The following is a 25,853-nucleotide window of genomic DNA, read 5'->3' on the forward strand; positions in this document are numbered from 1 at the left end:
CAGGCTAGGACAGGGAACACACCAGTCACAGTCAGGCTAGGACAGGGAACACACCAGTCACAGTCAGGCAAGGACAGGGAATTTACCAGTCACAGTCAGGCTAGGACAGGGAACACACCAGTCACAGTCAGGCAAGGACAGGGAACACACCAGTCACAGTCAGGCAAGGACAGGGAACACACCAGTCACAGTCAGGCTAGGACAGGGAACACACCAGTCACAGTCAGGCTAGGACAGGGAACTCACCAGTCACAGTCAGGCAAGGACAGGGAATTTACCAGTCACAGTCAGGCTAGGACAGGGAACACACCAGTCACAGTCAGGCAAGGACAGGGAACACACCAGTCACAGTCAGGTTAGGACAGGGAACACACCAGTCACAGTCAGGCTAGGACAGGGAATTTACCAGTCACAGTCAGGCTAGGACAGGGAACACACCAGTCACAGTCAGGCTAGGACAGGGAACACACCAGTCACAGTCAGGCAAGGACAGGGAATTTATCAGTCACAGTCAGGCTAGGACAGGGAACACTCCAGTCACAGTCAGGCTAGGACAGGGAATTTATCAGTCACAGTCATGCTAGGACAGGGAACACACCAGTCACAGTCAGGCTAGGACAGGGAACACACCAGTCACAGTCAGGCTAGGATAGGGAACACACCAGTCACAGTCAGGCAAGGACAGGGAATTTATCAGTCACAGTCAGGCTAGGACAGGGAACACACCAGTCACAGTCAGGCAAGGACAGGGAATTTATCAGTCACAGTCATGCTAGGACAGGGAACACACCAGTCACAGTCAGGCTAGGACAGGGAACACACCAGTCACAGTCAGGCTAGGATAGGGAACACACCAGTCACAGTCAGGCTAGGACAGGGAACACATAAGTCACAGTCAGGCTAGGACAGGGAACACACCAGTCATAGTCAGGCTAGGACAGGGAACACACCAGTCACAGTCAGGCAAGGACAGGGAACACACCAGTCACAGTCAGGCTAGGACAGGGAACACACCAGTCACAGTCAGGCTAGGACAGGGAACACACCAGTCATAGTCGGGCTAGGACAGGGAACACACCAGTCACAGTCAGGCTAGGACAGGGAACACACCAGTCACAGTCAGGCTAGGACAGGGAACACTCCAGTCACAGTCAGGCTAGGATAGGGAACACACCAGTCACAGTCAGGCAAGGACAGGGAATTTACCAGTCACAGTCATGCTAGGACAGGGAACACACCAGTCATAGTCAAGCTAGGACAGGGAACACACCAGTCACAGTCAGGCTAGGACAGGGAACACACCAGTCACAGTCAGGCTAGGATAGGGAACACACCAGTCACAGTCAGGCTAGGACAGGGAACACACAAGTCACAGTCAGGCTAGGACAGGGAACACACCAGTCATAGTCAGGCTAGGACAGGGAACACACCAGTCACAGTCAGGCAAGGACAGGGAACACACCAGTCACAGTCAGGCTAGGACAGGGAACACACCAGTCACAGTCAGGCTAGGACAGGGAATAGTCCAGGGTTGAATGCAATATTATAACATGAGACTGCGTTGACCTGAATTTCTTTTCTTTGATATGTCATAGAAGAGGTTGTAACGTCGTGATGACAGAGCCTTAAGTAACACTAATTTCGACACCAACTCGTCTCGTAAAAAGGTTAAATCAAAACTCCGTGGTCCCTAGTTTTACAGGTATAAGACACAGATACCACGAAACAGTATAGTCATTCCTATAATAGTAGCATACTGTTTGAATCCACGAATCTTTGTTTGTTTGTTTGTTTGTTGTTTAACGCCGCACTCAGCAATATTCCAGCTATATGACGGCGGTCTGTAAATAATCTAGTCTGGACCAGACAATTCAAGGATTGACATCATGTGCATCGATCCACGCATTTGGTATACGATGATATGCATCATGACATGACCACCCGTTAGTCGCTTCTTACGAGAAGCACAGTTGCCTTTTACAGCAAGCATGGGTTGCTGAAGACCAATTCTACCCCGGTTCTTCACGGGTTTCACGATAAGTAATCGTATATCATATATATGCAGCTACCTTCCCTAGTGACTTGATTCCCTTGATGAGTACTCCGAAGACAACAAACCACGCCAACAGCAGGCACAAACTAAGGCGCCAGTTGAGGCCACCCATGTTCTCCAACCCGTCAGACATCTTCAGCACGTAATTCCTAAAACACCGGGTGTCAGGGTATTAGCCACTGTGCAAGAGATAACCCATGTTGTCATGATACTGCCAAATGTAGTACATATGCAGAGTTATATCATGTCGTTCCTTGAAAACCGAGTGTCGCAACAATGAGTGAGTGAGTGAGTGAGTGAGTTGGCTTTAACGCCCCTTTTAACAGTATTACAGTTACATCGCGGCGTGTCAGCTTAATGTGGGAGGAAAGCCCGAAGTGATGCAGGTCTTAGCCTTTTACCACTTCGGTGAAACCCACGAGCACGGATATGGTGCTGACAAACCTAGAAACATAATCGGGGCGAAGTGGGATTCGAACCCACAATCATAGGTTTCTGGCGTACCCAAGGGACGCAACTCTGCACCGCAAATCGCGGCGCCTTAGACGACTGGGCCACCCGTGCCCCCGTTGCAATAGTGATAGTTGTAGTACAGATGCGGGTTTAGCATAATATTAGTTTTGGTGTTTTAGGTGTCGTATACGGTGTCATATTAGGTAAGCCGAATAAACATTGGGCGAGGCTTCAGCCGAATATATATAAGTCGTTTCTTGGAAATCAACATGCCACCTTCCAATGTGGGGCTAACAGACTGCAGAAATGATGACAAAAAAAGAAGCTGATTTATTTATCAACAAACTTTTGATAGCCGAATTTCAACCATTGTAGCAGTTGGTTTATAATTCTATAGAAACAGTATAACATATTCAGAATAATCAACTTTCCTCCCCGAACTTGACCTAAATCGGTTACACTTCATTGTCAACCGACACAGTATTTGGTGTATATGTTACTTACCGTATTCGACGTAATAAGCGCCCCGCTCTGATAAGCGCCCACGGCGACATTTGCTAAGATATTGGCTAGTGAACAATCCCAATTAGCACCCCTTCCGATTGATCAACGTACACAAGACTTATTTATTCGCGTATAATACGCACTCGTGTGTTATATGCACCCTTAATTATGGGCATTTAATTCTGGAAAAATATATCTGTCGTACATAAACATTTCAGGCTGTCAGCATGAACCACGAAATTTATCTGTCAACTCAACAACAAATATATTTTTTCACCAAAATAACATTCTAATAAGAGCTCCCTATTTCTAATTTTGAGAGCGCCCTGGGCGCTTATTACGTCGAATACGGTAATTAGATATCATCATGTTTCCTAGGCTCTTATCGTCACACATTGAAATACGCATCTGTGTGAAGAATGTCTAAATATCGACGTATTCATATGGGTTTTTGTGTGAAAAGGCTTGTTAATGGGAATTAATTAGATTTTAAATTAGCTTTGACCAATCAGAATCCAGATTTCTTCAGTGTTTTAGTAGAATGGAAGACAGCTGCAGGGCACGTAGTCTTTAAACGTGGAACAGATATTGACGCATGTTCGATTAATAAGACTTGCCGCACATCGGTGCAGGGACATACTCACAGAAAGTAGTCCTCGCTGGCTGAGATGGTTGTGTTGTACATCGCTGTGGAAGAAACATGACACCAATGCTATACAACCATATTGTGACTACACAGTGTTTGCTGTAAGTATGATTGTATTCTACACACAGACAGTGCCATATGAATGTGCCGCCAGACAATGATTAAACTCTACCTAATGACACTGACAAGGTGGTTCCTACCCAAGACAATGGTTAAACTCTACCTTCTGAAACTGACAAGGTGGTTCCTACACCAGACAATGGTTAAATTCTACCTTCTGACACTGACAAGGTGGTTCCTACACCAGACAATGGTTAAAGTCTGCCCTCTGACACTGACAAGGTGGTTCCTACACCAGACAATGGTTAAAGTCTGCCCTCTGACACTGACAAGGTGGTTCCTACACCAGACAATGGTTAAACTCTGCCCTCTGACACTGACAAGGTTGTTCCTACCCCAGACAATGGTTAAACTCTACCTACTGACACTGACAAGGTGGTTCCTACCCCAGACAATGGTTAAACTCCTACCCCAGACAATGGTTAAACTCTGCCCTCTCACACTGACAAGGTTGTTCCTAAACCAGACAATGGTTAAACTCCTACCCCAGACAATGGTTAAACTCTACCTACTGACACTGACAAGGTTGTTCCTACCCCAGACAATGGTTAAACTCTGCCTTCTGACACTGACAAGGTTGTTACTACACCAGACAATGGTTAAACTCCTACCCCAGACAATGGTTAAACTCTGCCTTCTGACACTGACAAGGTTGTTCCTACCCCAGACAATGGTTAAACTCTACCTCCTGACACTGACAAGGTTGTTCCTACCCCAGACAATGGTTAAACTCTGCCCTCTCACACTGACAAGGTGGTTCCTACCCCAGACAATGGTTAAACTCCTACCCCAGACAATGGTTAAACTCTGCCCTCTGACACTGACAAGGTTGTTCCTAAACCAGAAAATGGTTAAACTCCTACCCCAGACAATGGTTAAACTCTGCCCTCTCACACTGACAAGGTTGTTCCTAAACCAGACAATGGTTAAACTCCTACCCCAGACAATGGTTAAACTCTACCTACTGACACTGACAAGGTTGTTCCTACCCCAGACAATGGTTAAACTCTGCCTTCTGACACTGAAAAGGTTGTTACTACACCAGACAATGGTTAAACTCCTACCCCAGACAATGGTTAAACTCTGCCTTCTGACACTGACAAGGTTGTTCCTACCCCAGACAATGGTTAAACTCTACCTCCTGACACTGACAAGGTTGTTCCTACCCCAGACAATGGTTAAACTCCTACCCCAGACAATGGTTAAACTCTGCCTTCTGACACTGACAAGGTTGTTCCTACCCCAGACAATGGTTAAACTCTACCTCCTGACACTGACAAGGTTGTTCCTACCCCAGACAATGGTTAAACTCTGCCCTCTCACACTGACAAGGTGGTTCCTACCCCAGACAATGGTTAAACTCTGCCCTCTCACACTGACAAGGTGGTTCCTACCCCAGACAATGGTGAACGGTACAAACTGATAACGACAAGGGTGGGTACCTACTTATATTGAGGGTGGCATTAGAGTTGTTGGCGACCCGGCTGTCTACGATGCAGTTGGGGCTGTTCCATTCATTGTTGCAGTGAGACCAGGGCAACGTTCCCTGCATCGAGGAGAAGAAGTAGAAGAAGCACCAGCCGATGATGACGTTGTAGTAAACGCCGATGAGCCCCGACACGATCACCATGCTGTAGCCGAGCCCTGCAGTGAAGGACGTCACAGATACCTTCGATAATATTATCACAGCCTGCATGGGAAGCATGCTACATATGCCTATTATCTTAATAACACAAACTATATGGCAATTACTTTACATGTAACACCCATCCTGATCCTGCATGTACATGTATGATTTATAATCCTACAGACAACACATACTTTATATGAAGTACGCTACACATACCTACTGTCTTGATAACACACAAAGAATAGGTAAAGTACCTTAATTATACCTTAAGACAACACAGACGACACAGGAAGTATGTTACATAAACCCACAGACTACATAAGAAGTAGGCTACACATGCCCACAGACTACATAAGAAGTAGGCTGCATGTGCCTACTGACTACATAAGAAGTAGGCTACATATGCCTACAGACTCTATAAGAAGTAGGCTACACTTGCCTGCAGATTACATAAGAAATAGGCTACACATGCCTACAGACTATATCAGAAGTAGGCTACATATGCCAACAGACTACATAAGAAGTAGGCTACACGTGCCTGCAGATTACATAAGAAGTAGGCTACACATGCCAACAGACTACATAAGAAGCAGGCTGCATGTGTCAACAGACTACATAGGAAGTAGGCTACACATGCCTACAGACTATAAAAGAAGTAGGCTACACGTGCCTACAGACTATATAAGAAGTAGGCTACACATGCCAACAGACTATATAAGAAGTAGGCTGCATGTGTCTACAGACTACAAAAGAAGTAGGCTACACATGCCAACAGACTACAAAAGATGTAGGCTGCATTTGTCAACGGACTACATAAGACATAAGAAGTAGGATACATATTACATTACATAACAGTACAATGGAAGAACTCCCAAAATATAGGCCTGAGCCCAGTTGTACATAGTGGTCGATTGCTTTGTGAAACGGGCCCATACAATGAGTTAGCAGTGATACTACCTTTAAACAGAGGGTTGACCTTCCAGACTGTGATGGGGCCAAGACTGGCGAATTGGCCGAATGACAGCTCCATGAAGAACAGAGGCATCCCCACGAACAGCTGCATGATCCAGTAGGGGATCAGGAACGCACCTGTACAACATTTGCTGATGATTACTTGAGGCGGGAAAATGGCACTTAGACTCGCGTTTTAGGTTCGTTCACTCATTTAACGACGTGCATGGACATGTGTGTGGCTGCTTGCACTGGTCCCGACTTATGTGGGTTTTCTATTGCTAGCCCACTGAGATCCAATGCTGCAGATTCACATGTATGCCCCACTCACATACGTAATTGACTCCGAGCCGACCAGTCCTTGTTTTAGCCCCTTAATGCGGAAAGTCAGGCAGGGTAACAACAAGTACCATTTTTAACGTCTTTTGGTACGAGGCAGCCAGAGGATATAACCCCGACCTTCCACTCTGCGGGAGAAGCTCCATCACTACACTGGCGTAGCATGAATTCTTGAAATACATCTCTCGCAATCCATCTTGACATATACTACTCACCTTATGATAGGGATATTCACTTAACATATTATGATGATCAGATGAATCATGGAAGGCTAAAATATCCCTATCAAAAGTAAAGCAGTATATCAAGGTAACATTTCCATCTTATCAGATTTCGACCGCCTCCGTGGTCTTGTGGTAGAGCGTCCGCCCGGAGAGCGGAAGGTCCGGAGTTCGATACCCGGCCGCGTCATACCAAAAGACGTTAAAAGATGGTACTTGTTGTTACCCTGTCTGGCGCTCGGCATTAAGGGGCTAAAACATGGAGTCAGTATACTGTGTCTGAGTGGGGTATTCATGTTAAACTGCGGCATGGTATCTCAGTGAGCCAGCATTATAAATCGGCATCAGTCCGGACTAGTACAAGCAGCCACACACACACGGGCATGCACGTCGCTATATACGTGCAAAAATCTTGGACGCGACGTTAAACCCAATTTCACCAGATTTCGATAATCAATGATTAAGCAGGAAAGGCCAATAAGGTTTCTGTATTGTACCTCCGCCGTTCTTGAAGGCCAGGTAGGGGAACCTCCAAACGTTGCCGAGGCCCACAGCGTAGCCGACACAGGTGAGGATGAACTCAAGCTTGCCGCCCCAGTTGCCGCGCTTCATCCCTTCCTTCCCTGTCTCGGAGTCAGCCACGCCCCCTTCCGCAGTCGCCACATCTTGGGGTGTCTTCTGAAAGAGTGAGTGAGTGTGTTCGAATTGACTGTTCCTGTTTGTTGTTAATGATCAAGCATGACATGTTCATAAACATCAACTAGGGACAGATAGCTCCAACCACTCGCTGCTACCGACAGCGCTCGACATTTTACTACCACTTCAATCAATCCGCTGCCACTGACTATCACTACAAATACATTTACAACAGTTTCTACTGTCACGAATATTTCTAACACATTACAATAGAGTAAACTACGGTTATAACGAACTAAAAGGGACCCTTAATTTTAGTTCGTAATAACTGTAGTTCGTTATAAGCATATATACAGCATATATACAACAAATGGCTGAAACTAAAAAATAGGTTCGTTCTATCGGTCAGTTCGTTATAAGCGTGTTCGTAATAAACGTAGTTTACTGTATGTTATAATTAAACACGAGACTTATGCAGGCAAATAACACCATAATGTTGTAATCAAGCACATGGAGGATATCGTATGTACTTTTAAGTGGTTATTTATCATATCAGAATATTATTAAGACAAAATTTTGGCTTCGTAGGCTATTAAGACTTTTAAGGTTTGGTTTAAATTGACTTTCAAAGAAACGCAAGTGTTCTTTGACATGCCACCTGGACGTGTATGTTGTGTCCTGGTTCTGCATACAAGCTTCCTTATTTCCAATTCAAATTAGCAATATGGTATAGTTTGAAAGCGAAAATAATTTTAGTTGGGGCTTTCTTCTTAACACATACACAACTTTAAGGGTCATTGAACTATTTTAAAGTTTTTTGGGTGTTTAACGCCGCAAGCAGCAATAGTTTAGCTGTATGACGGCGGTCTGTAAATAATCGAGTCTGAACCAGACAATCTAGTGATTGACATCATGAGCATCGGTCCATGCAATTGGGATACGATGACATGCATTAACCAAGTCAGCGAGCCTGACCACCCGGTCCCGTTAGTCGCCTCTTACGACAACCACAGTCGCCTTTTACAGCAAGCATGGGTTGCTGAAGACCTATTCTACCCCGGATCTTCACGGGTCTATTTTGACAAGTGGAACAGTGTACCGAGTTAACGGATGACAAAGTATTATGATAAAAAAAATTAGTGTCAATATTCAGTTATTAGCTCAAATCAAGTTACTGTTTCCGCCAGTAAATTATTGTCATCCCAGTTATATGTTTATTTAGTGTCTACGCAACTGTCGAGCATACATATAGAATACTAAACGAGCTCCCGTGTAATACCAATTTTATGAAACGAGTGAATAGTTCTGGTATCTGACGAGCGAAAGCGAGTCAGATACCACAACTATTCACGAGTTTCATAAAATTGGTTTTACACGAGAGCGAGTTTAGTATTTTATTTATTACTTGTCATTTATAATGTTTTTAGAATTATACTGTTGAGTGTAAATAGGCTGACACCTACACGATCCATGGCATAATCCAATTGAGTTTAACAGAATAATACTTCAAACACGTCAAAAGTTGAAACGTATGAATTTAATATCATACAATGGTCCACCTTTAGAATTCAGGCGTTCGTCCCACAAAATTATCGTAGTGCTAAGGCTATCACAACTCACATAATTTAACTTAGACTAAAGACTCTCGTTGCGCTAGAGTACGATCGCCTTGTGGAACGGGGCCTTGCAGCTCAAAGTTTACAATGACGTCACAATACAAGATGACGTAATTTGTTGAATTTTGTTGCAAGATCCATCGGCGAAACAATACCATGTGACGTCAGCCTAGCAACAAGGTTGCTGGGGTCATCGTGTGTGCATAAGCTCCTCCCAGTGATCTATCATCTCCACACACAATGTCGTTGAATACGCCAAGGGATGTTGAGAGCTTTCATTATTTGTTCGTGAAACGTGTTCCGAGAGTACATAAGCACGCGTTTTGGTATTACACAATGTGTAATAAAGCTGTATGTTTATTAAACGGGTGATCTCTTCACGGGAAAGTAATAAATGTATTTATTGCTGTCGTTATCTTCCTTGTGACATTTGTATCTGATCACACAGATGTGGGTATGTGTGCCTTATCACCTTTATCAGGGTGGATGATATACACACAGATTGTCCCGTCTGAGGAGCTCTCTCAGGGTGCTTGGAACAGCTTGTACACCGAGTCATAAATACATTCCATTTTTCTCATACAGGCACAATGATGTTAGCACATTCTACTCAAGGTGGTGCTTCTATATGTATAACAGCCGCACTTTTCAGCAGCGCAGCAAGAACAGAATACATTGTTCTCATACAGGCACAATGATGTTAGCACATTCTACTCAAGGTGGTGCTTCTATATGTATAACAGTTGCACTTTTCAGCAGCGCAGCAAGAACAGAATACATTTTTCTCATACAGGCACAATGATGTTAGCACATTCTACTCAAGGTGGTGCTTCTATATGTATAACAGTCGCACTTTTCAGCAGCGCAACAAGAACAGAATACATTGTTCTCATACAGGCACAATGATGTTAGCACATTCTACTCAAGGTGCTGCTTTTATATGTATAACAGTCGCACTTTTCAGCAGCGCAACAAGAACAGAATACATTGTTCTCATACAGGCACAATGATGTTAGCACATTCTACTCAAGGTGCTGCTTTTATATGTATAACAGTCGCACTTTTCAGCAGCGCAGCAAGAACAGAATACATTTTTCTCATACAGGCACAATGATGTTAGCACATTCTACTCAAGGTGCTGCTTTTATGTGTATAACAGCCGCACTTTTCAGCAGCGCAGCAAGAACAGAATACATTGTTCTCATACAGGCACAATGATGTTAGCACATTCTACTCAAGGTGCTGCTTTTATATGTATAACAGCCGCACTTTTCAGCAGCGCAGCAAGAACAGAATACATTTTTCTCATACAGGCACAACAATGTTAGCACATTCTACTCAAGGTGCTGCTTTTATATGTATAACAGCCGCACTTTTCAGCAGCGCAGCAAGAACAGAATACAATCCAATGGAGGATCTTGGATGATACTATCATCTTGAAATGCGGTGTCGAAATATAACGGCTCAATACAAGTTTGATTCAAAACTATAAATGTGTGTGTTTCTATACATTTCCATCTGTCTATATAATATCGCGTTGCAAACAAAATATTGTTTTCATTTTCTAATTTCACAATAATCGTGTCAGCTGTAAAATGTAGTTGATAAATAGCTTCTTCCTCAGAAAACTATGAAACAATATGTTTAAAAATGTTGGTGGGATGATTATGAAATAGAACATATCAAATAGTATTTATTACATTTAAGGGATTCCACAACAGTTAACTTTAGTTATTTATTCGTCAATTCCATCGGAAACATTTCCTTGAGTTGATAAAAGGACGATTGACAGATCATCCACACTGGGATAGTTTTAAACACCCACAAGTACTTCACACGACAGCAGTAAAAATAAGCCCCCATTACACAGGGCTGTGACCTTGTGCCACATTCGAGCGATCAAAAACTGGCCAGGACGCTCAATGGTCGCCTAAACCCAGAAACTCATGTTTCTATGTAACTGCTCCAGCAGTTGTTCAGCAGTAACTGCTCGAGTTGTTCAACGTCTGCAACCACAATGAAACACTGCAGGTACAAGCCCTCTGTTTATGTATAGGCAGGCTGAGGAGGCACTACAGGTAGCTCAAAGGAGGCAGAAAAGAGGCAGAAGCATTGCCATGGTGTCTCAAGTGTTGCCGTGGGCGCCGAAGGGAGGCACGGCGGTCGCCATACTCATCGTTCAATGCACGCTGTTGGTCGCCCAAAGAAGACACAAGGGAGGCAGAAGCATCGCCCAGATTTACGGGACAGTATTTCAGCAGAACGCATCTATTACCTGGCGACCATTGGGCGATCACTGTGCCTTCATTCTGCAACAACGGCAATGCTTGTGCCTCCCTTCTGACTCCTATGAGACACCTTTGAGCAACCAACCTCATCGGCGACCTTTGTGCGACTGTTTTGAACATGTTCAAAAATTCACGGCGACCATGGCGTCCATGGCGATGTCTGAACCTCCTGTGTACCACCTTGGAACGACCTAGGCAACCGTTCTGCCTCCTTTGAGCCTCCAACGACGACCTGGCAAATTCTATGGTCGCACAAGGGAGGCACAAAGGTCGCCATCCTATGTAAAGGCACCATTTAAGAAGAAAAAGAAAAAGGAAAGAAAAAAACAAAACAACAACTTAAAACAACAGCCATGGCAGCCATCGGCATCAGCCATCATTACCACACACCTGTATCATGCAAGCATCATCTTATCTTTCTGGTGCTAGCACATGGACAAAACAAGTTGGCTTAGTGTAGTTATACATTTGGTTATAGTTCTGGCATGCAAGATTTTAAAATAACGGGACTCGAACCCAGAATCAGCAAATTCTGACAAGTAAGGCTGACCTGAAGCCCACCATCAGTGTCAGGGGACCTGGGCCCACTTGCACAAAGCGATCTTAGCGCTAAGATGATCGTAACTACCATACTTTAACATAGGCTTCCAATAGTCTTAGCGCTAAGATCGCTTTCTGCAAGTGCCCTGGAGTCTCACATCCGTAGAAATGAACATCAATTAGGACTCAACAATGTTCCTGTTTGAAGACTATTATGTAGCGGTGGGGTATCCCTACGGCTGAAGATCCGCTCGTCATGCAGAAGGTCCGGGTTCGATTCCCCACATGAGTACAATGTGTGAACCCATTCTGGGGTCACCCGCAGTCATGGCGGGAATGTCGCTAAAAACTGCATAATACCATACTCACCCACGAGCAGATGATTTCAAAGGCCGGTGTACGTTTATAGGAATTTGAGCATTTAATGGACTACGTTTTCTACAATATCCTATACCAGAGACTTATGGCAATACGTGATATGACAATACACAAATTCCCTATTCATTTATCATACAAAACTTTTTGAAAATATTTCTAAGATATTTTAAGAGTCCACAGGTCGGGTCAGTATTGTTGAAGGCAAACTGGTAACACACCGTCAATATAATTCCAATTTTTTAAAGTTATTTTCGAGTAGTACAATAAAACAATTTAGGCAGGGCGTTGTTATCACTTGGTCAAAGTCCAGTCGTTAAACTTATTTCAGTAGAGAAATACACACCAAACTAGGAGAGTGAGTGAGAGAAAATGGTTTTACGCCGCTTTTAGCAATATTCCAGCAATATCACGGCGGTCCAAACTAGGAGAACGTGATTAGGAAAGTAACATTTGTCTTTTCATTTTTAAAGATACATATTCATTTTATTATTTTATTATTTCGTCAAAAGAGGAATATGTTATGAGATGACGCAATAGATTGATACATTAGTAGTTTGAATCATTAATCGGGGTACCGTTTCACAAAGCAAAACTTAGGTCAGCGAGCGTCATTACTCCCAAACTTTAACATAAACTTACGATCGTATTGAGCGCTAAGATCGCTTATACTACTATTCCACACAGAGCACGAATCCCACGAATCGCCACGATTTGTAAATTTTAGGATTCGTGGAATTTAGCAAATATTCTGGTTCAATTCGTGACGCTCTACGATCTAGTTACGATAGAGTTACGATAGAGTTACGAATATTCGTGGGATTCGGCTGGATTCGCATGAATATTTTCAAGAATTCGCTACGATTTACAAGAAGCTATTACGAATACTGTACGAAAGTTAGGAATCAGTTACGAATCAGTTAAGAGTACGCCGAATGCATGTTCGAATAAGGTACGAATAAACATGACATCGTGACTATTCTTGACAATTTGGGTTTTTTTCCCTCAAGATGTCCAACATAGAGCAGCTGTATTATTAGCCCTGGAACTGGAGTATCAACAATCGTCAGCATCTAATGACATGAAATCAATGTTAATTTCCTTATATACCCAATTTGCCGGCAATCGTAGCTGATTCGTGATTGGATCGTGAGCTTCATACCTGCTTCGGCGTGTATTCGTAGGATTCGTGACAGATTCGTAGCCGATTCGTCGTAAAGCCACGAATTCACGAATCCCCGAATGAGTTAAGAATACCTACGAATGCCTACGAATCGATAACGATTCAGTTACGATACCTAAGAATGCATTACGATTTTCTTACGAATTAACTACGATATTTTTGAATCGGGAGTTCGTGGCCAAAACTTGAACAGCTCAAAGCTTTTGCCACGAATTCCCGATAGCTCAAGAATTGTAAGAACTAACTACGAATATATGCGAATCAGTTAAGAATTTCACGAACTGATAACGATTCAACAACGAATCCTAAAATTTATCAATTCGTGGGATTCGTCGTCTGTGTGGAAGAGTAGCATTAGCCGCAGATCGGTAAGTAAAGAGCTTTACGAAACTATGCATCTGCTTTGCCGAAACGTCCATTCGTGACCATTTCGTGCCATTCCGGACATAACGAATGAAAAATCGTGTCTCTCTTGAAGGATTTCATATTGGATTACGATATATATCGTATGAACAATAAAAGCTTTTTAAACTTGTTTGAAGACCAGGATTGGCAATTCGTCTTTCCCAGGAATGGCACGAGTTCCTGTTACATGTGAGATTACAATTCAAATAAGATCTGGAGTTTTCATCATAAGATTTCGTATTTATATGCGAAACAAATGTACGAGGCCTCAATTAATTTAACTTTATTGTTCAGTTGTTGTTTCATGCTAATATCTACGAAAATCAGTGATTTGTGTTTCAAATATTTATAATATGGAATTCAATTTGAGATACCGCTACTTTATTCATGTTTTTATCATATCATAATCATACATATGCCGCCACCTTGATACTTAGAAATAATGTGTCACCATTATCACTGCAACAGATGTTTTATCTTGGCTCTTTTCTCGAGGGAACATTGCCTAGTCTTCTTACGCATTCATTGTCTTCTCATTCGATCAGTAATATTTCGGCAACGAACCTTCCTAAGAACATTTATTTGCATTAGTTTACTTATCATCTGAAAAGTTGGATTTAACAGCCCAGGTGTTATATATTGACCTTTATCATCCAAAACTGGCTCCCACAGGAGATATCGCTTGGATTAGATCAAGTGATATCTACACTGTAGATATCGCTGCAATGAAATTACATCACAATGCTTTGCAGACCATTGTGATGTCACCGGTTACCATGACGTCACAATCAAATGACATCACTAATGGCTCTGCTACTGAATCTGTTAGCAGTACTTTTTACACTGAAGACACTGCTAATTACTGTCTACAAATTGAAAAAGTTGGAAAAATGATGTTGGATGATAAATAAAATCTCACCCTCGTGTCTTTTGATATCAAATATATCAACACTCGTTGATAAAAGTGGCAAAAAATCCTCGGCAAGCCTCGGAGTTTTCCCACTTTTATCAACTCGTGCTAATATATTTGATATCAAAAGACACGAGGGTGAGATTCTCTCTTTGTGTCTGTGGTAACATGTGCTTACACCCTTCTCTACCATGCTTACCTCCATCATGTGAACACACCTGCTCCCCGGGATACTTCAGTACGTCGACGGGCACCTGATGACTCAAGACACAATGCTTCTATCTACGGGCACCTGCTGACTCTATGTCTAAGGGAACATGTAGCAGCACCGGGTGTAGGGAGCTGGGGGGGGTGTGTCGACACCTGTAGCGTTCTCCGCGTACTGACGTCTCGCGCAGTCTTCTGCCCCTGGACAGTCAAGAGAGGAAAAGAGGGTATAAATCAGACCTCAATAACAGGCAGCATGGTTCAATACAAAATCTACCTAGAATCGGGGTGCATGGGGGTTAGCAAGCGAGCATGCCGGGTGTTTTGAGTGGAAATAGAAGCAGGAGGGGGTGCAGAGGCTTTTTGAAAATGTGGAAAATTTACGTACATTTTATTTATTTATTTATTTTATTTTTTTGCGGGGGGTTGTTCGATTGATTCACCTCATTAACATGGTACCGAAGCTCACCTTCAATAAACTATTGACATTCGGACATGGTTCAGTTAAGTGACTGAAGTTAACGCGGCTTAGGACAGTAGTTCAGTTATACCACGGCGGACCAGCTTACTGTGTGAGAATCGCTGTAAACAATGCAGTGGTATCCATACAAAATAACTACATGCGAAAATCACTGCAGACTAAAAAAACAAAGTTAATGGTCCAGTGGACAGCTAGTCCCCTACCTGTTCCTTTTATCCCAAAGTGGACTGGTCTTACAACATACCAATACAAAAGCTGAATAATTTAAATAGAATGACTTTTTGATGAGTCAGAAGATTTTCATATTACATCTCCGGTATCTCGAATTTAACTGAGTTTAAATTCGTAATTCTTTCTAATGCGAGCGAAAATTTGATATAAAATCATTTACAAACTCGATAAACAGGCGATAAATATTACCCAAATTAATTATCCATGTATATAATTATAGAAAATAAAGTTAGATATTTAAAAGGATTGTAATAGCGGGATCACGATGCATGTGGAGTTTACCGCGTTGCCATGATTGTATCCGTTTCATCCAATCGATGATGTATCGATCCAGATTGTTATTGTTTATTATTAATTTAACCGAAAGTTGCTTATTTTCAGAAATAAAGAACCATGAGTGTTTTCTTTTCATCAACGAACAAAAATTATGATCAAATAAAAATGATAACATTTTAAAGAAAATATCAGTCTCCATGTCAACTCAACAATGGTCGTTACGGGTGGTTGTGTGCCTAGATACCGTTTTAACTTTTCTTTTTTAGGTACATAGACTACTAAACGTTTTGAAATTTAAAAAGCTGGACGTGTATGCATACCATACATAATTTAAAAGATATGTAAAGCTTCTTGGTAAACAGTTATTGCGAGTTTTTTTTACGGGTGTCCTTACGCTATCTCCAGTCGAATGGATTCAACAGTAGCGGAACGGCAAGCGAGTCGTTGTGCGACTTAAATACTGTTCAAAGCGGCCTTAAAATCACTCCGCCTACAATTATGAGTGAGTGAGTGAGTGAGTGAGTGAGTATGGTTTTACGCCGCTTTTAGCAATATTCCAGCAATATCACGGCGGGAGTCACCAGAAATGGGCTTCACACATTGTACCCATGTCGGGAATCGAACCCGGGTCTTCGGCGTGACGAGCCAACGCTTTAACCACTAGACTACCCGACCGCCCCCCTACAATTATGACGATGTTATTTTATAACAGTTTATACAGAGACCACATCATATTATATGGTCTCTGGTTTATAATATACATTTATTTCTGTTATATTAGTTAGTCAAAATATGTAGGTCATAAGTCTATGTACAAAAACACTTAAAGGGGGTCTGTTAGTTCAACACTACATACTGTTACATACATCGTAGATACACCCAGTTAAATTTCAAAAGGCGTGTAAAATAGAATGTTGTGAAATTAACTATTAGATATTTTCAAATATTTATATAACCCTTAAAGTTTAGAATATAATAATGGGGTGTTGCAGGATGTTACCAATAACGGTGGTCGTGGAAAAGCAATTAGAACACTAAACGTACCGGAGACACATGCATGTCTTTCATCAGGGCTCATAACTGCATATCACCACCATAATTATTGATACGAAATATTGATACTATCTTGTAAATAAATTTAGTACCTCGCGGCGGAGCTTGGAGCACATGTATCAACTGCATAATACAAATTGTACCTGCATCAACCAAGGACGACTTACACATCAACCAAGGACGACTTACACATCAACCAAGGACGACTAACGCATCAACCAAGGACAACTAACACATCAACCAAGGACAACTAACACATCAACCAAGGACGACTAACGCATCAACCAAGGACGACTAACGCATCAACCAAGGACGACTAACACATCAACCAAGGACGACTAACACATCAACCAAGGACGACTAACACATCAACCAAGGACAACTAACACATCAACCAAGGACAACTAACACATCAAACAAGAACGACTAACACATCAACCAAGGACGACTAACACATCAACCAAAGACGACTAACACATCAACCAAGGACGACTAACGCATCAACCAAGGACGACTAACGCATCAACCAAGGACGACTATAACATCAACCAAGGACGACTATAACATCAACCAAGGACGACTAACACATCAAAAAAGGACGACTAACACATCAACCAAGGACGACTAACACATCAACCAAGGACGACTAACACATCAACCAAGGACGACTAACACATCAACCAAGGACGACTAACACATCAACCAAGGACGACTAACGCATCAACCAAGGACGACTAACACATCAACCAAGGACAACTAACGCATCAAACAAGGACAACTAACACATCAAACAAGAACGACTAACACATCAAACAAGAACGACTAACACATCAACCAAGGACGACTAACACATCAACCAAGGACAACTAACACATCAAACAAGAACGACTAACACATCAAACAAGGACGACTAACACATCAACCAAGGACGACTAACGCATCAACCAAGGACGACTAACGCATCAACCAAGGACGACTAACACATCAACCAAGGACGACTAACACATCAACCAAGGACGACTAACACATCAACCAAGGACGACTAACACATCAACCAAGGACAACTAACACATCAACCAAGGACGACTAACGCATCAACCAAGGACGACTAACGCATCAACCAAGGACGACTAACACATCAACCAAGGACGACTAACGCATCAATCAAGGACGACTAACACATCAACCAAGGACGACTAACGCATCAAACAAGGACAACTAACACATCAAACAAGAACGACTAACACATCAACCAAGGACGACTAACACATCAACCAAGGACGACTAACGCATCAACCAAGGACGACTAACGCATCAACCAAGGACGACTAACACATCAACCAAGGACGACTAACGCATCAACCAAGGACGACTAACACATCAACCAAGGACGACTAACGCATCAAACAAGGACGACTAACACATCAAAAAAGGACGACTAACACATCAACCAAGGACGACTAACACATCAACCAAGGACGACTAACACATCAACCAAGGACGACTAACACATCAACCAAGGACGACTAACACATCAACCAAGGACGACTAACGCATCAACCAAGGACGACTAACACATCAACCAAGGACAACTAACGCATCAAACAAGGACAACTAACACATCAAACAAGAACGACTAACACATCAAACAAGAACGACTAACACATCAACCAAGGACGACTAACACAACAACCAAGGACGACTAACACATCAACCAAGGACGACTAACGCATCAACCAAGGACGACTAACACATCAACCAAGGACGACTAACACATCAACCAAGGACGACTAACACATCAACCAAGGACAACTAACACATCAAACAAGAACGACTAACACATCAAACAAGGACGACTAACACATCAACCAAGGACGACTAACGCATCAACCAAGGACGACTAACGCATCAACCAAGGACGACTAACACATCAACCAAGGACGACTAACACATCAACCAAGGACGACTAACGCATCAACCAAGGACGACTAACACATCAACCAAGGACAACTAACACATCAACCAAGGACGACTAACGCATCAACCAAGGACGACTAACGCATCAACCAAGGACGACTAACACATCAACCAAGGACGACTAACGCATCAACCAAGGACGACTATTACATCAACCAAGGACGACTAACACATCAACCAAGGACGACTAACACATCAACCAAGGACGACTAACACAGTATAATGACCCATGCTTGCCGTAAAAGGTGACTATGTTTGTCGTAAGAGGCGACTAACAGGATCGGGTGGTCTGGCTCGCTGACTTGGTTGATGCATCTCATCGTATCCCAATTGCATGGATCGATGCTCATGATGTCAATCACTGGATTGTCTGGTCCAGACTCGATAATTTACAGATCGCCGTCATATAGCTTGAATATTGCTGAGTGCGGCGTTAAACAACCAACCAAACAACCAACCAACCAACCAAACCAACACAGTATAATACACACAACTACGATATTTTATCAGTTACATGGATGCTGATGTAATTAAAAGTTGCTATGTTTTACATCATAACTAGAATTACTGATATTATGAATTGGATTAATGATATCATCAATTGATAATAACATATTTAATTTCAATTCATCATTAATTAATTGGCTATTAAGACTACCGTACGTTCTCGCCGCCCTGTTAATCGTCTGTTGATAAGCGAATATGAAATTTTGGTTGGGGAACGTGCGGTAGTAACTGAAATACTGATATCACGAATTCCTTCGTTTTATATATCAGTAATTCGTTTATGTCATATCAGTTATTCAATAAGGGGCGGTGTGTTAGCCTAATGGTTCGCTCGTCACGTCGTCGATACGAGTTCGATACCATTCATGGGTACAATGTATGAAGCCCATTTCTGATGTCCCCCGCCGTGATATTGCTGGAATATTGCTAAAAGCGGCGTAAAACTATACTCACTCACTCACTCACTCACCCAGTCATTCAATTAATCAAATTACTGATATTTCATGTAAGGATATCAGTATATAAATAATGATATCGATAAAACATTACTGATATCATGACAAGAATTAATGAATCGGTAATAGATGTGAAAACTGTTTGCCATACGTCATTACAACACCGTCTGTGGAGTAGTTCTATAATATGACCTGCAATATAACGGCCATGTCCCAAACTGGAATGCCCGAGCCACTTGTCCACTTTACAATGTTAGCTGCAAGTAATGTGTAGACTCTGGTTACGTTTGCTGTGCGGTGTCTGCATCTCCCGTACCGGCAAAATTAAGTCAAGAGTTTACCCTACTCCATACACTAAGAGAAGAATTATACTGCTTGTCCATTATGAAACCACCACACGCCCACCCACTGCGTAAGGCCGACGGGAAGGTGGGGACGGCTAAGGTACGTATCGTTTAGAAGGTTTAAGATTCATAAGGTTCGTTTTGTGTTGCCTATGTGTAGACATGAGCTATAATTAAAATAGGAAAGAAAAGATTTATTTTTTTTAATCTGTTTCGTTAAATTTGTCTTCTAATAATATAATAAATTTCGATAGGAGCCCACAGAATCGCTTCCTTGTCAGAGACCGAATCTAGACTTGCCAATGTATTGTCTACTTGGGTTCGAATGTTTTGAATATTTCTTTTTCCTGGATCTGTATGAGAGACTACCCTATGGACGGCATAGGCCATTGCCTATTAAGAGGTCGGGGGCACGGGTGGCCCAGTCGTCTAAGGCGCCGCGATTCGCTGTGCAGAGTTGCGTCCCTGTGACACGCCAGAAACCTATGATTGGGGGTTCGAATCCCGGTTCGCCCCAATTATGTTTCTAGGTTTGTCAGCACCTCACTCACTCACTCACTAACCCAAGACCAACCCACACTCACTCCAGGCATTCTTTTACATCAGGCCTACCCACCCGCTCCTCTAGGTTGAGCTCAATGATTTACTGTTTGACTACTACATGTTTGATTGATCTATTGTTGACAGTGACTTGAGGGTGTGGTATGACTCGGCGTTACGTTCAACAATACAGCAGTATAACACCCGGGACGAAAACTCTGCTTCTGTTGTTCACGTTGAATAATATATCCATGGCACAACCAGTGTACACTGATATTTAATTATCATACCACTCAAATTCCGTCTTATAGTTACAGTTAATCTGTCATGCCATGCCAGATTAACCATAATATGAAAGAATCGGTCATCCTTAACTTCATTTGAGTAGTATATACTGAGAAAATTCTATATCGAACTATGGACATATTCAATGTAGATATAATTCATAACAATCGTAATACACCAAGAATGATACATATGTTTCCATATGTGTTGGTGCGGGTGAGGTGTGTGTGTGTGTGGGGGGGGGGGGGGGGGGGGGGGGGGGGGGGGGGGTATGCTGGGCGGGAGCATGGGTTACCATCGAGGTATCGAGGTATGCTGGGCGGGAGCATGGGTTACCATCGAGGAGAAGGAAAGGTGGTAATAAATATATAGTAATTTTATATCAAGTTATTCCAGTTTTGTAGGGTCTTCTTATTTATTAATTTCATTTGGGGAGGAATATAGGATTATTATTGGAGATATTGTTTTCGGTCACTTCTTTAAAACATACAATTTGTGTTCACAACAAATTCTTGACAGACTGCCAGCATATTATTTTTCCAGTATTTTCGTTAACACATTATGTCCACCCAGCATCCACAGCCATCCCCATCCCAACTTGTTTAGGCCTCTCGCACGCGTTTAAATTATGGGACAACAACATTTTTTTTTAATTGTTAGAATGTAAATATTTGTACCGTGTTTTGCTGCGTAGAATAGATATATAAATTAGGAACAAAAACTTAGCGATGCAACTTACACACACATAACTCACACGTGAACACATGGCTGAGTGCGGCGTTAAACAACAAAGAAAACAACACGTGTTTGACTTGGTATCGGGAATAACTGGATATCAAGCGGTGAGAGCCGTTAGCTTATAAATATATTCACATACTCGGTGGACGAAGTATGCATGAAGCATGTGTGTACAGGTACCTTGTGATTCACACCCGCACATGGTATTACAGATTGAACAGTATTTGTGACAATGAGTGAAGAGTTTCTGCCGGTTGTGAAAATTGTAAATTCAAACTTATTCCTAGATAAAATACTGATGATAATATTGGATTGCAAGGATACGAATTTCAAAAGTGGAAGAGATCTGTTGAAAATCAATAATTTGTTGTCAAAGAATTAATTGAATTCGTTGACGGTCGTATCAGAGAAAAACGGTATGTAGAAACTGGCAGAGGACTCGACGTACAGAGGCGAAGTGAAATTGGTTCAACGTCGCGTTCATGATTATTGCGCTTATATAGTGACGTGTATACACGGGCGTGCAGAGGGGTGTGTGTGTGTCTGCTTGTACTATAGTCGGGACTAATGCCTGATTTATAGTGCTACCCCAAAGAGAGAGCATGCCATAATTTAACACAAATACCCCACCCAGACACACAATGCTGGCCCCCTTGTTTTATCTCCTGAATACCGAGCGCAAAGCAGGGTGACTACAAGTTGCATTTTTTCACGCCTTTTGGTATGACGCGGCCAGGGGATCGAACCAACGACCCTCCGCCCTCAGGGGGCGGGCCGACGTAGGATGAAGGGGTCGGGTTCTACGCCAACTAAGATATTCCTGCCATATCACGGCGATGGACACCAAGAATGGACGTCACACCTTGTACCCATGTTTGGAATCGATCCCGGATATCTGACTTGACGAGCGAACGCATCAACCTTTAGACTATCCCCTCAGCCAAAATGTCAACTTAAAAACACTGGTTATACAATACTAGACATTGACCCACCTCCCTAAAATAAGGAACTTGATCTTTTAAAATCATGGTTGACAAAAAGAAAAAGAAAAGCTATAAAAAGAAATGGAGAAAAACGTAATGGATATTGACTTTGTAAAAAGAAGAAGAAAATCTTCTAGACGTGAAGGGGAAGCCAAAGAAACAAAGGAGTGAGTGAGTGAGTGAGTGAGTGAGTGAGTGAGTGAGTGAGTGTAGGACTAACAAACCTTGGCAGTGTCCCAACAATGGAAGGAATATGCCTGGTGTATTCGTCAGGTGGGTAACGTAAGAACTTCCAGATACTTCTGCAGCAGTATTCATTGACTAATGTATGATGACTATAGGCACTGGATACAGTAATAAACCAGTCAGATATATTCCATGACGTGACACGACTTTATGAAAGCCATCACGAAGATACAATCGAGGCCGATGCAGAATGACAAGAGTCAAAATGTCTAGCAGGTATGGAATACTGTAAGGGACACTCTCACGTTACCGGTATATGGTATACTGTAAGAGACACTCTCGCGTAACCGGTATGGAATACTGTCAGGCACATTCTCGCGTAACAGGTATGGAATCCTGTAAGAGACACTCTCGCGTAACCGGTATGGAAAACTGTCAGGTACATTCTCGCGTAACCGGTATGAAATCCTGTCAGGTACATTCTCGCGTAACAGGTATGGAATCCTGTCAGGTACATTCTCGCGTAACAGGTATGGAATCCTGTGAGAGATACTCACGCGTAACCGGTATGGAATACTGTAAGAGACATTCTCGCGTAACAGGTATGGAATACTGTCAGGCACATTCTCGCGTAACAGGTATGGAATCATGTAAGAGACACTCTCGCGTAACCGGTATGGAATACTATCAAGGACATTCTCGCGTAACAGGTATGGAATACTGTCAGGTACATTCTCGCGTAACAGGTATGGAATCCTGTAAGAGACACTCTCGCGTAACCGCTATGGAATACTGTAAGAGACATTCTCGCGTAACAGGTATGGAATACTGTCAGGCACATTCTCGCGTAACAGGTATGGAATCATGTAAGAGACACTCTTGCGTAACCGGTATGGAATACTATCAAGGACATTCTCGCGTAACCGGTATGGAATACTGTCAGGTACATTCTCGCGTAACAGGTATGGAATCCTGTAAGAGACACTCTCGCGTAACCGCTATGGAATACTGTAAGAGACATTCTCGCGTAACAGGTATGGAATACTGTCAGGTACATTCTCGCGTAACAGGTATGGAATCCTGTTAAGAGACACACTCGCGTAACCGCTATGGAATACTGTAAGAGACATTCTCGCGTAACAGGTATGGAATATTGCCAGGCACGGTCTCGCGTAACAGGTATGGAATACTGTCATGTATGGAATACTGTAAGGTACATTATCGCGTAACCGGTATGGAACACTGTCATGTATGGAATACGGTCAGGCACATTCTCGCGTAACAGGTATGGAATACTGTCATGTATGGAATACTGTCAGGCACATTCTCGCGTAACCGGTATGGAATACTGTCATGTATGGAATACTGTCAGGCACATTCTCGCGTAACCGGTATGGAATACTGTCAGGCACATCCTCGCGTAACCGGTATGGAATACTGTAATGTATGGAATACTGTCAGGCACATTCTCGCGTAACCGGTATGGAAAACTGTCAGGCACATTCTCGCGTAACCGGTATGGAATACTGGCAGGCACATTCTCGCGTAACCGGTATGGAATACTGGCAGGCACATTCTCGTGTCAGCCACACTCTCGCGTAACCCAGGTATGGAATACTGTAAAAGACAACCTCGCGTAACAGGTCCCACTACACATGTTTTTTTTACAATTCACAAAAGGTTCTAAATTATATCTGCAGGAATGAAGGGCCTCCTAACAAAAGCACTTGGAGAAATTTCGACCTCTTGTTGGGAAATGTGAAGGCCAACTGTATAACGGTGGAATACAATTGCAATTGAAATATAGAATACTAAACGAGCTTCCGTGTAATACCAATTTTATGAAACGAGTGAATTGTTCTGGTATCTGACGAGCCCGTTTCAAAACACGCCAGAAACTTCCATGCATCATCAGTACACAAATATCAAAATAATCCTGGTAGACACACCAATAAATCTCTTTACATAAGGAACCAATCACTGGATATGGTGGAATAGGAGTTGGGGGTGGGGTAGGAGATTCTCTATTTAATGGGTCGACTCCTCCATTAAGAGAAAAAAATGTATGTCTTGAAGCAGAAGCCGACCGCATTCCTGTCTCAAACAAAAATCACAGGCACCCGGGAAATAAAAGTAATAACCCACGTTTGATGTGGCCAAGCATGAAACAAACAAGAAATAGTTATTTGATGGTGATGTATGTGATACGGGTGTTATATAGTTGTGTTTTGGACTTTAAAGTTACAGTGTTTCGGCGACTGCTTTCAGCCTTTTAACGTTTTGACAACGGTTGAAACTTTTTTGTCAAATCCAATTCTCAAATCTATACATTCTAATATATTATCTTGTATTTTGTTCTAATATCTTAACTTCAAAATTATTACCGTTTTGCTTTTTTTAGTTGTTTACTTTTGGAAGACGCCAATTCCCCTTCTCACATACTTTATCATTTGGGAGAGACACCAGATCTTATCATGAGGGAGAGACATCGCTCTCGACAAAAGGAGAGACATCACTCACCACTGAGGCCTGTCCAGTACAATGTCCGCTCACCGCTCACCACTTCGTACAGTGTCCATACGTTGTCCGCTCAGCACTTAGAACACAGTGTTCCTCTCAGCGACGTGATATAAGGACAAATCTTCATCAGAGTGTTTTTACCTGGCATTATGTACTCGCTACACGTATGAAGCTTATTAGTATGCCCAGTACATTCACCA

The 25,853-nt window shown here is 42.5% G+C and overlaps 1 protein-coding gene across 2 annotated transcripts in view; it reads right to left on the reverse strand.

Moving 5' to 3' along the window:
- Positions 1-15,277, reverse strand: part of LOC124133995 (sodium- and chloride-dependent glycine transporter 1-like) — a 28,081-nt gene extending 12,804 nt beyond the window's left edge. For both annotated transcript variants that reach the window (XM_048397675.1, XM_048397676.1), the window contains exons 1-6: positions 15,070-15,277; positions 7,415-7,595; positions 6,364-6,495; positions 5,223-5,420; positions 3,655-3,697; positions 2,070-2,202 (exon numbers count right to left, since the gene is read on the reverse strand). In XM_048397675.1, the coding sequence (XP_048253632.1) occupies positions 2,070-2,202; positions 3,655-3,697; positions 5,223-5,420; positions 6,364-6,495; positions 7,415-7,595; positions 15,070-15,078 (696 nt within the window). In that variant the 5' untranslated portion in view covers positions 15,079-15,277. The remainder of the gene's footprint in view (positions 1-2,069; positions 2,203-3,654; positions 3,698-5,222; positions 5,421-6,363; positions 6,496-7,414; positions 7,596-15,069) is intronic.
- Between the last annotated feature and the right edge of the window lie 10,576 nt (positions 15,278-25,853).

This window comes from Haliotis rufescens, unplaced genomic scaffold (genome assembly GCF_023055435.1).
Source record: "Haliotis rufescens isolate VD_foot unplaced genomic scaffold, xgHalRufe1.0.p SCAF_17, whole genome shotgun sequence".
NCBI classification, from domain to species: Eukaryota; Metazoa; Mollusca; class Gastropoda; order Lepetellida; family Haliotidae; genus Haliotis; species Haliotis rufescens.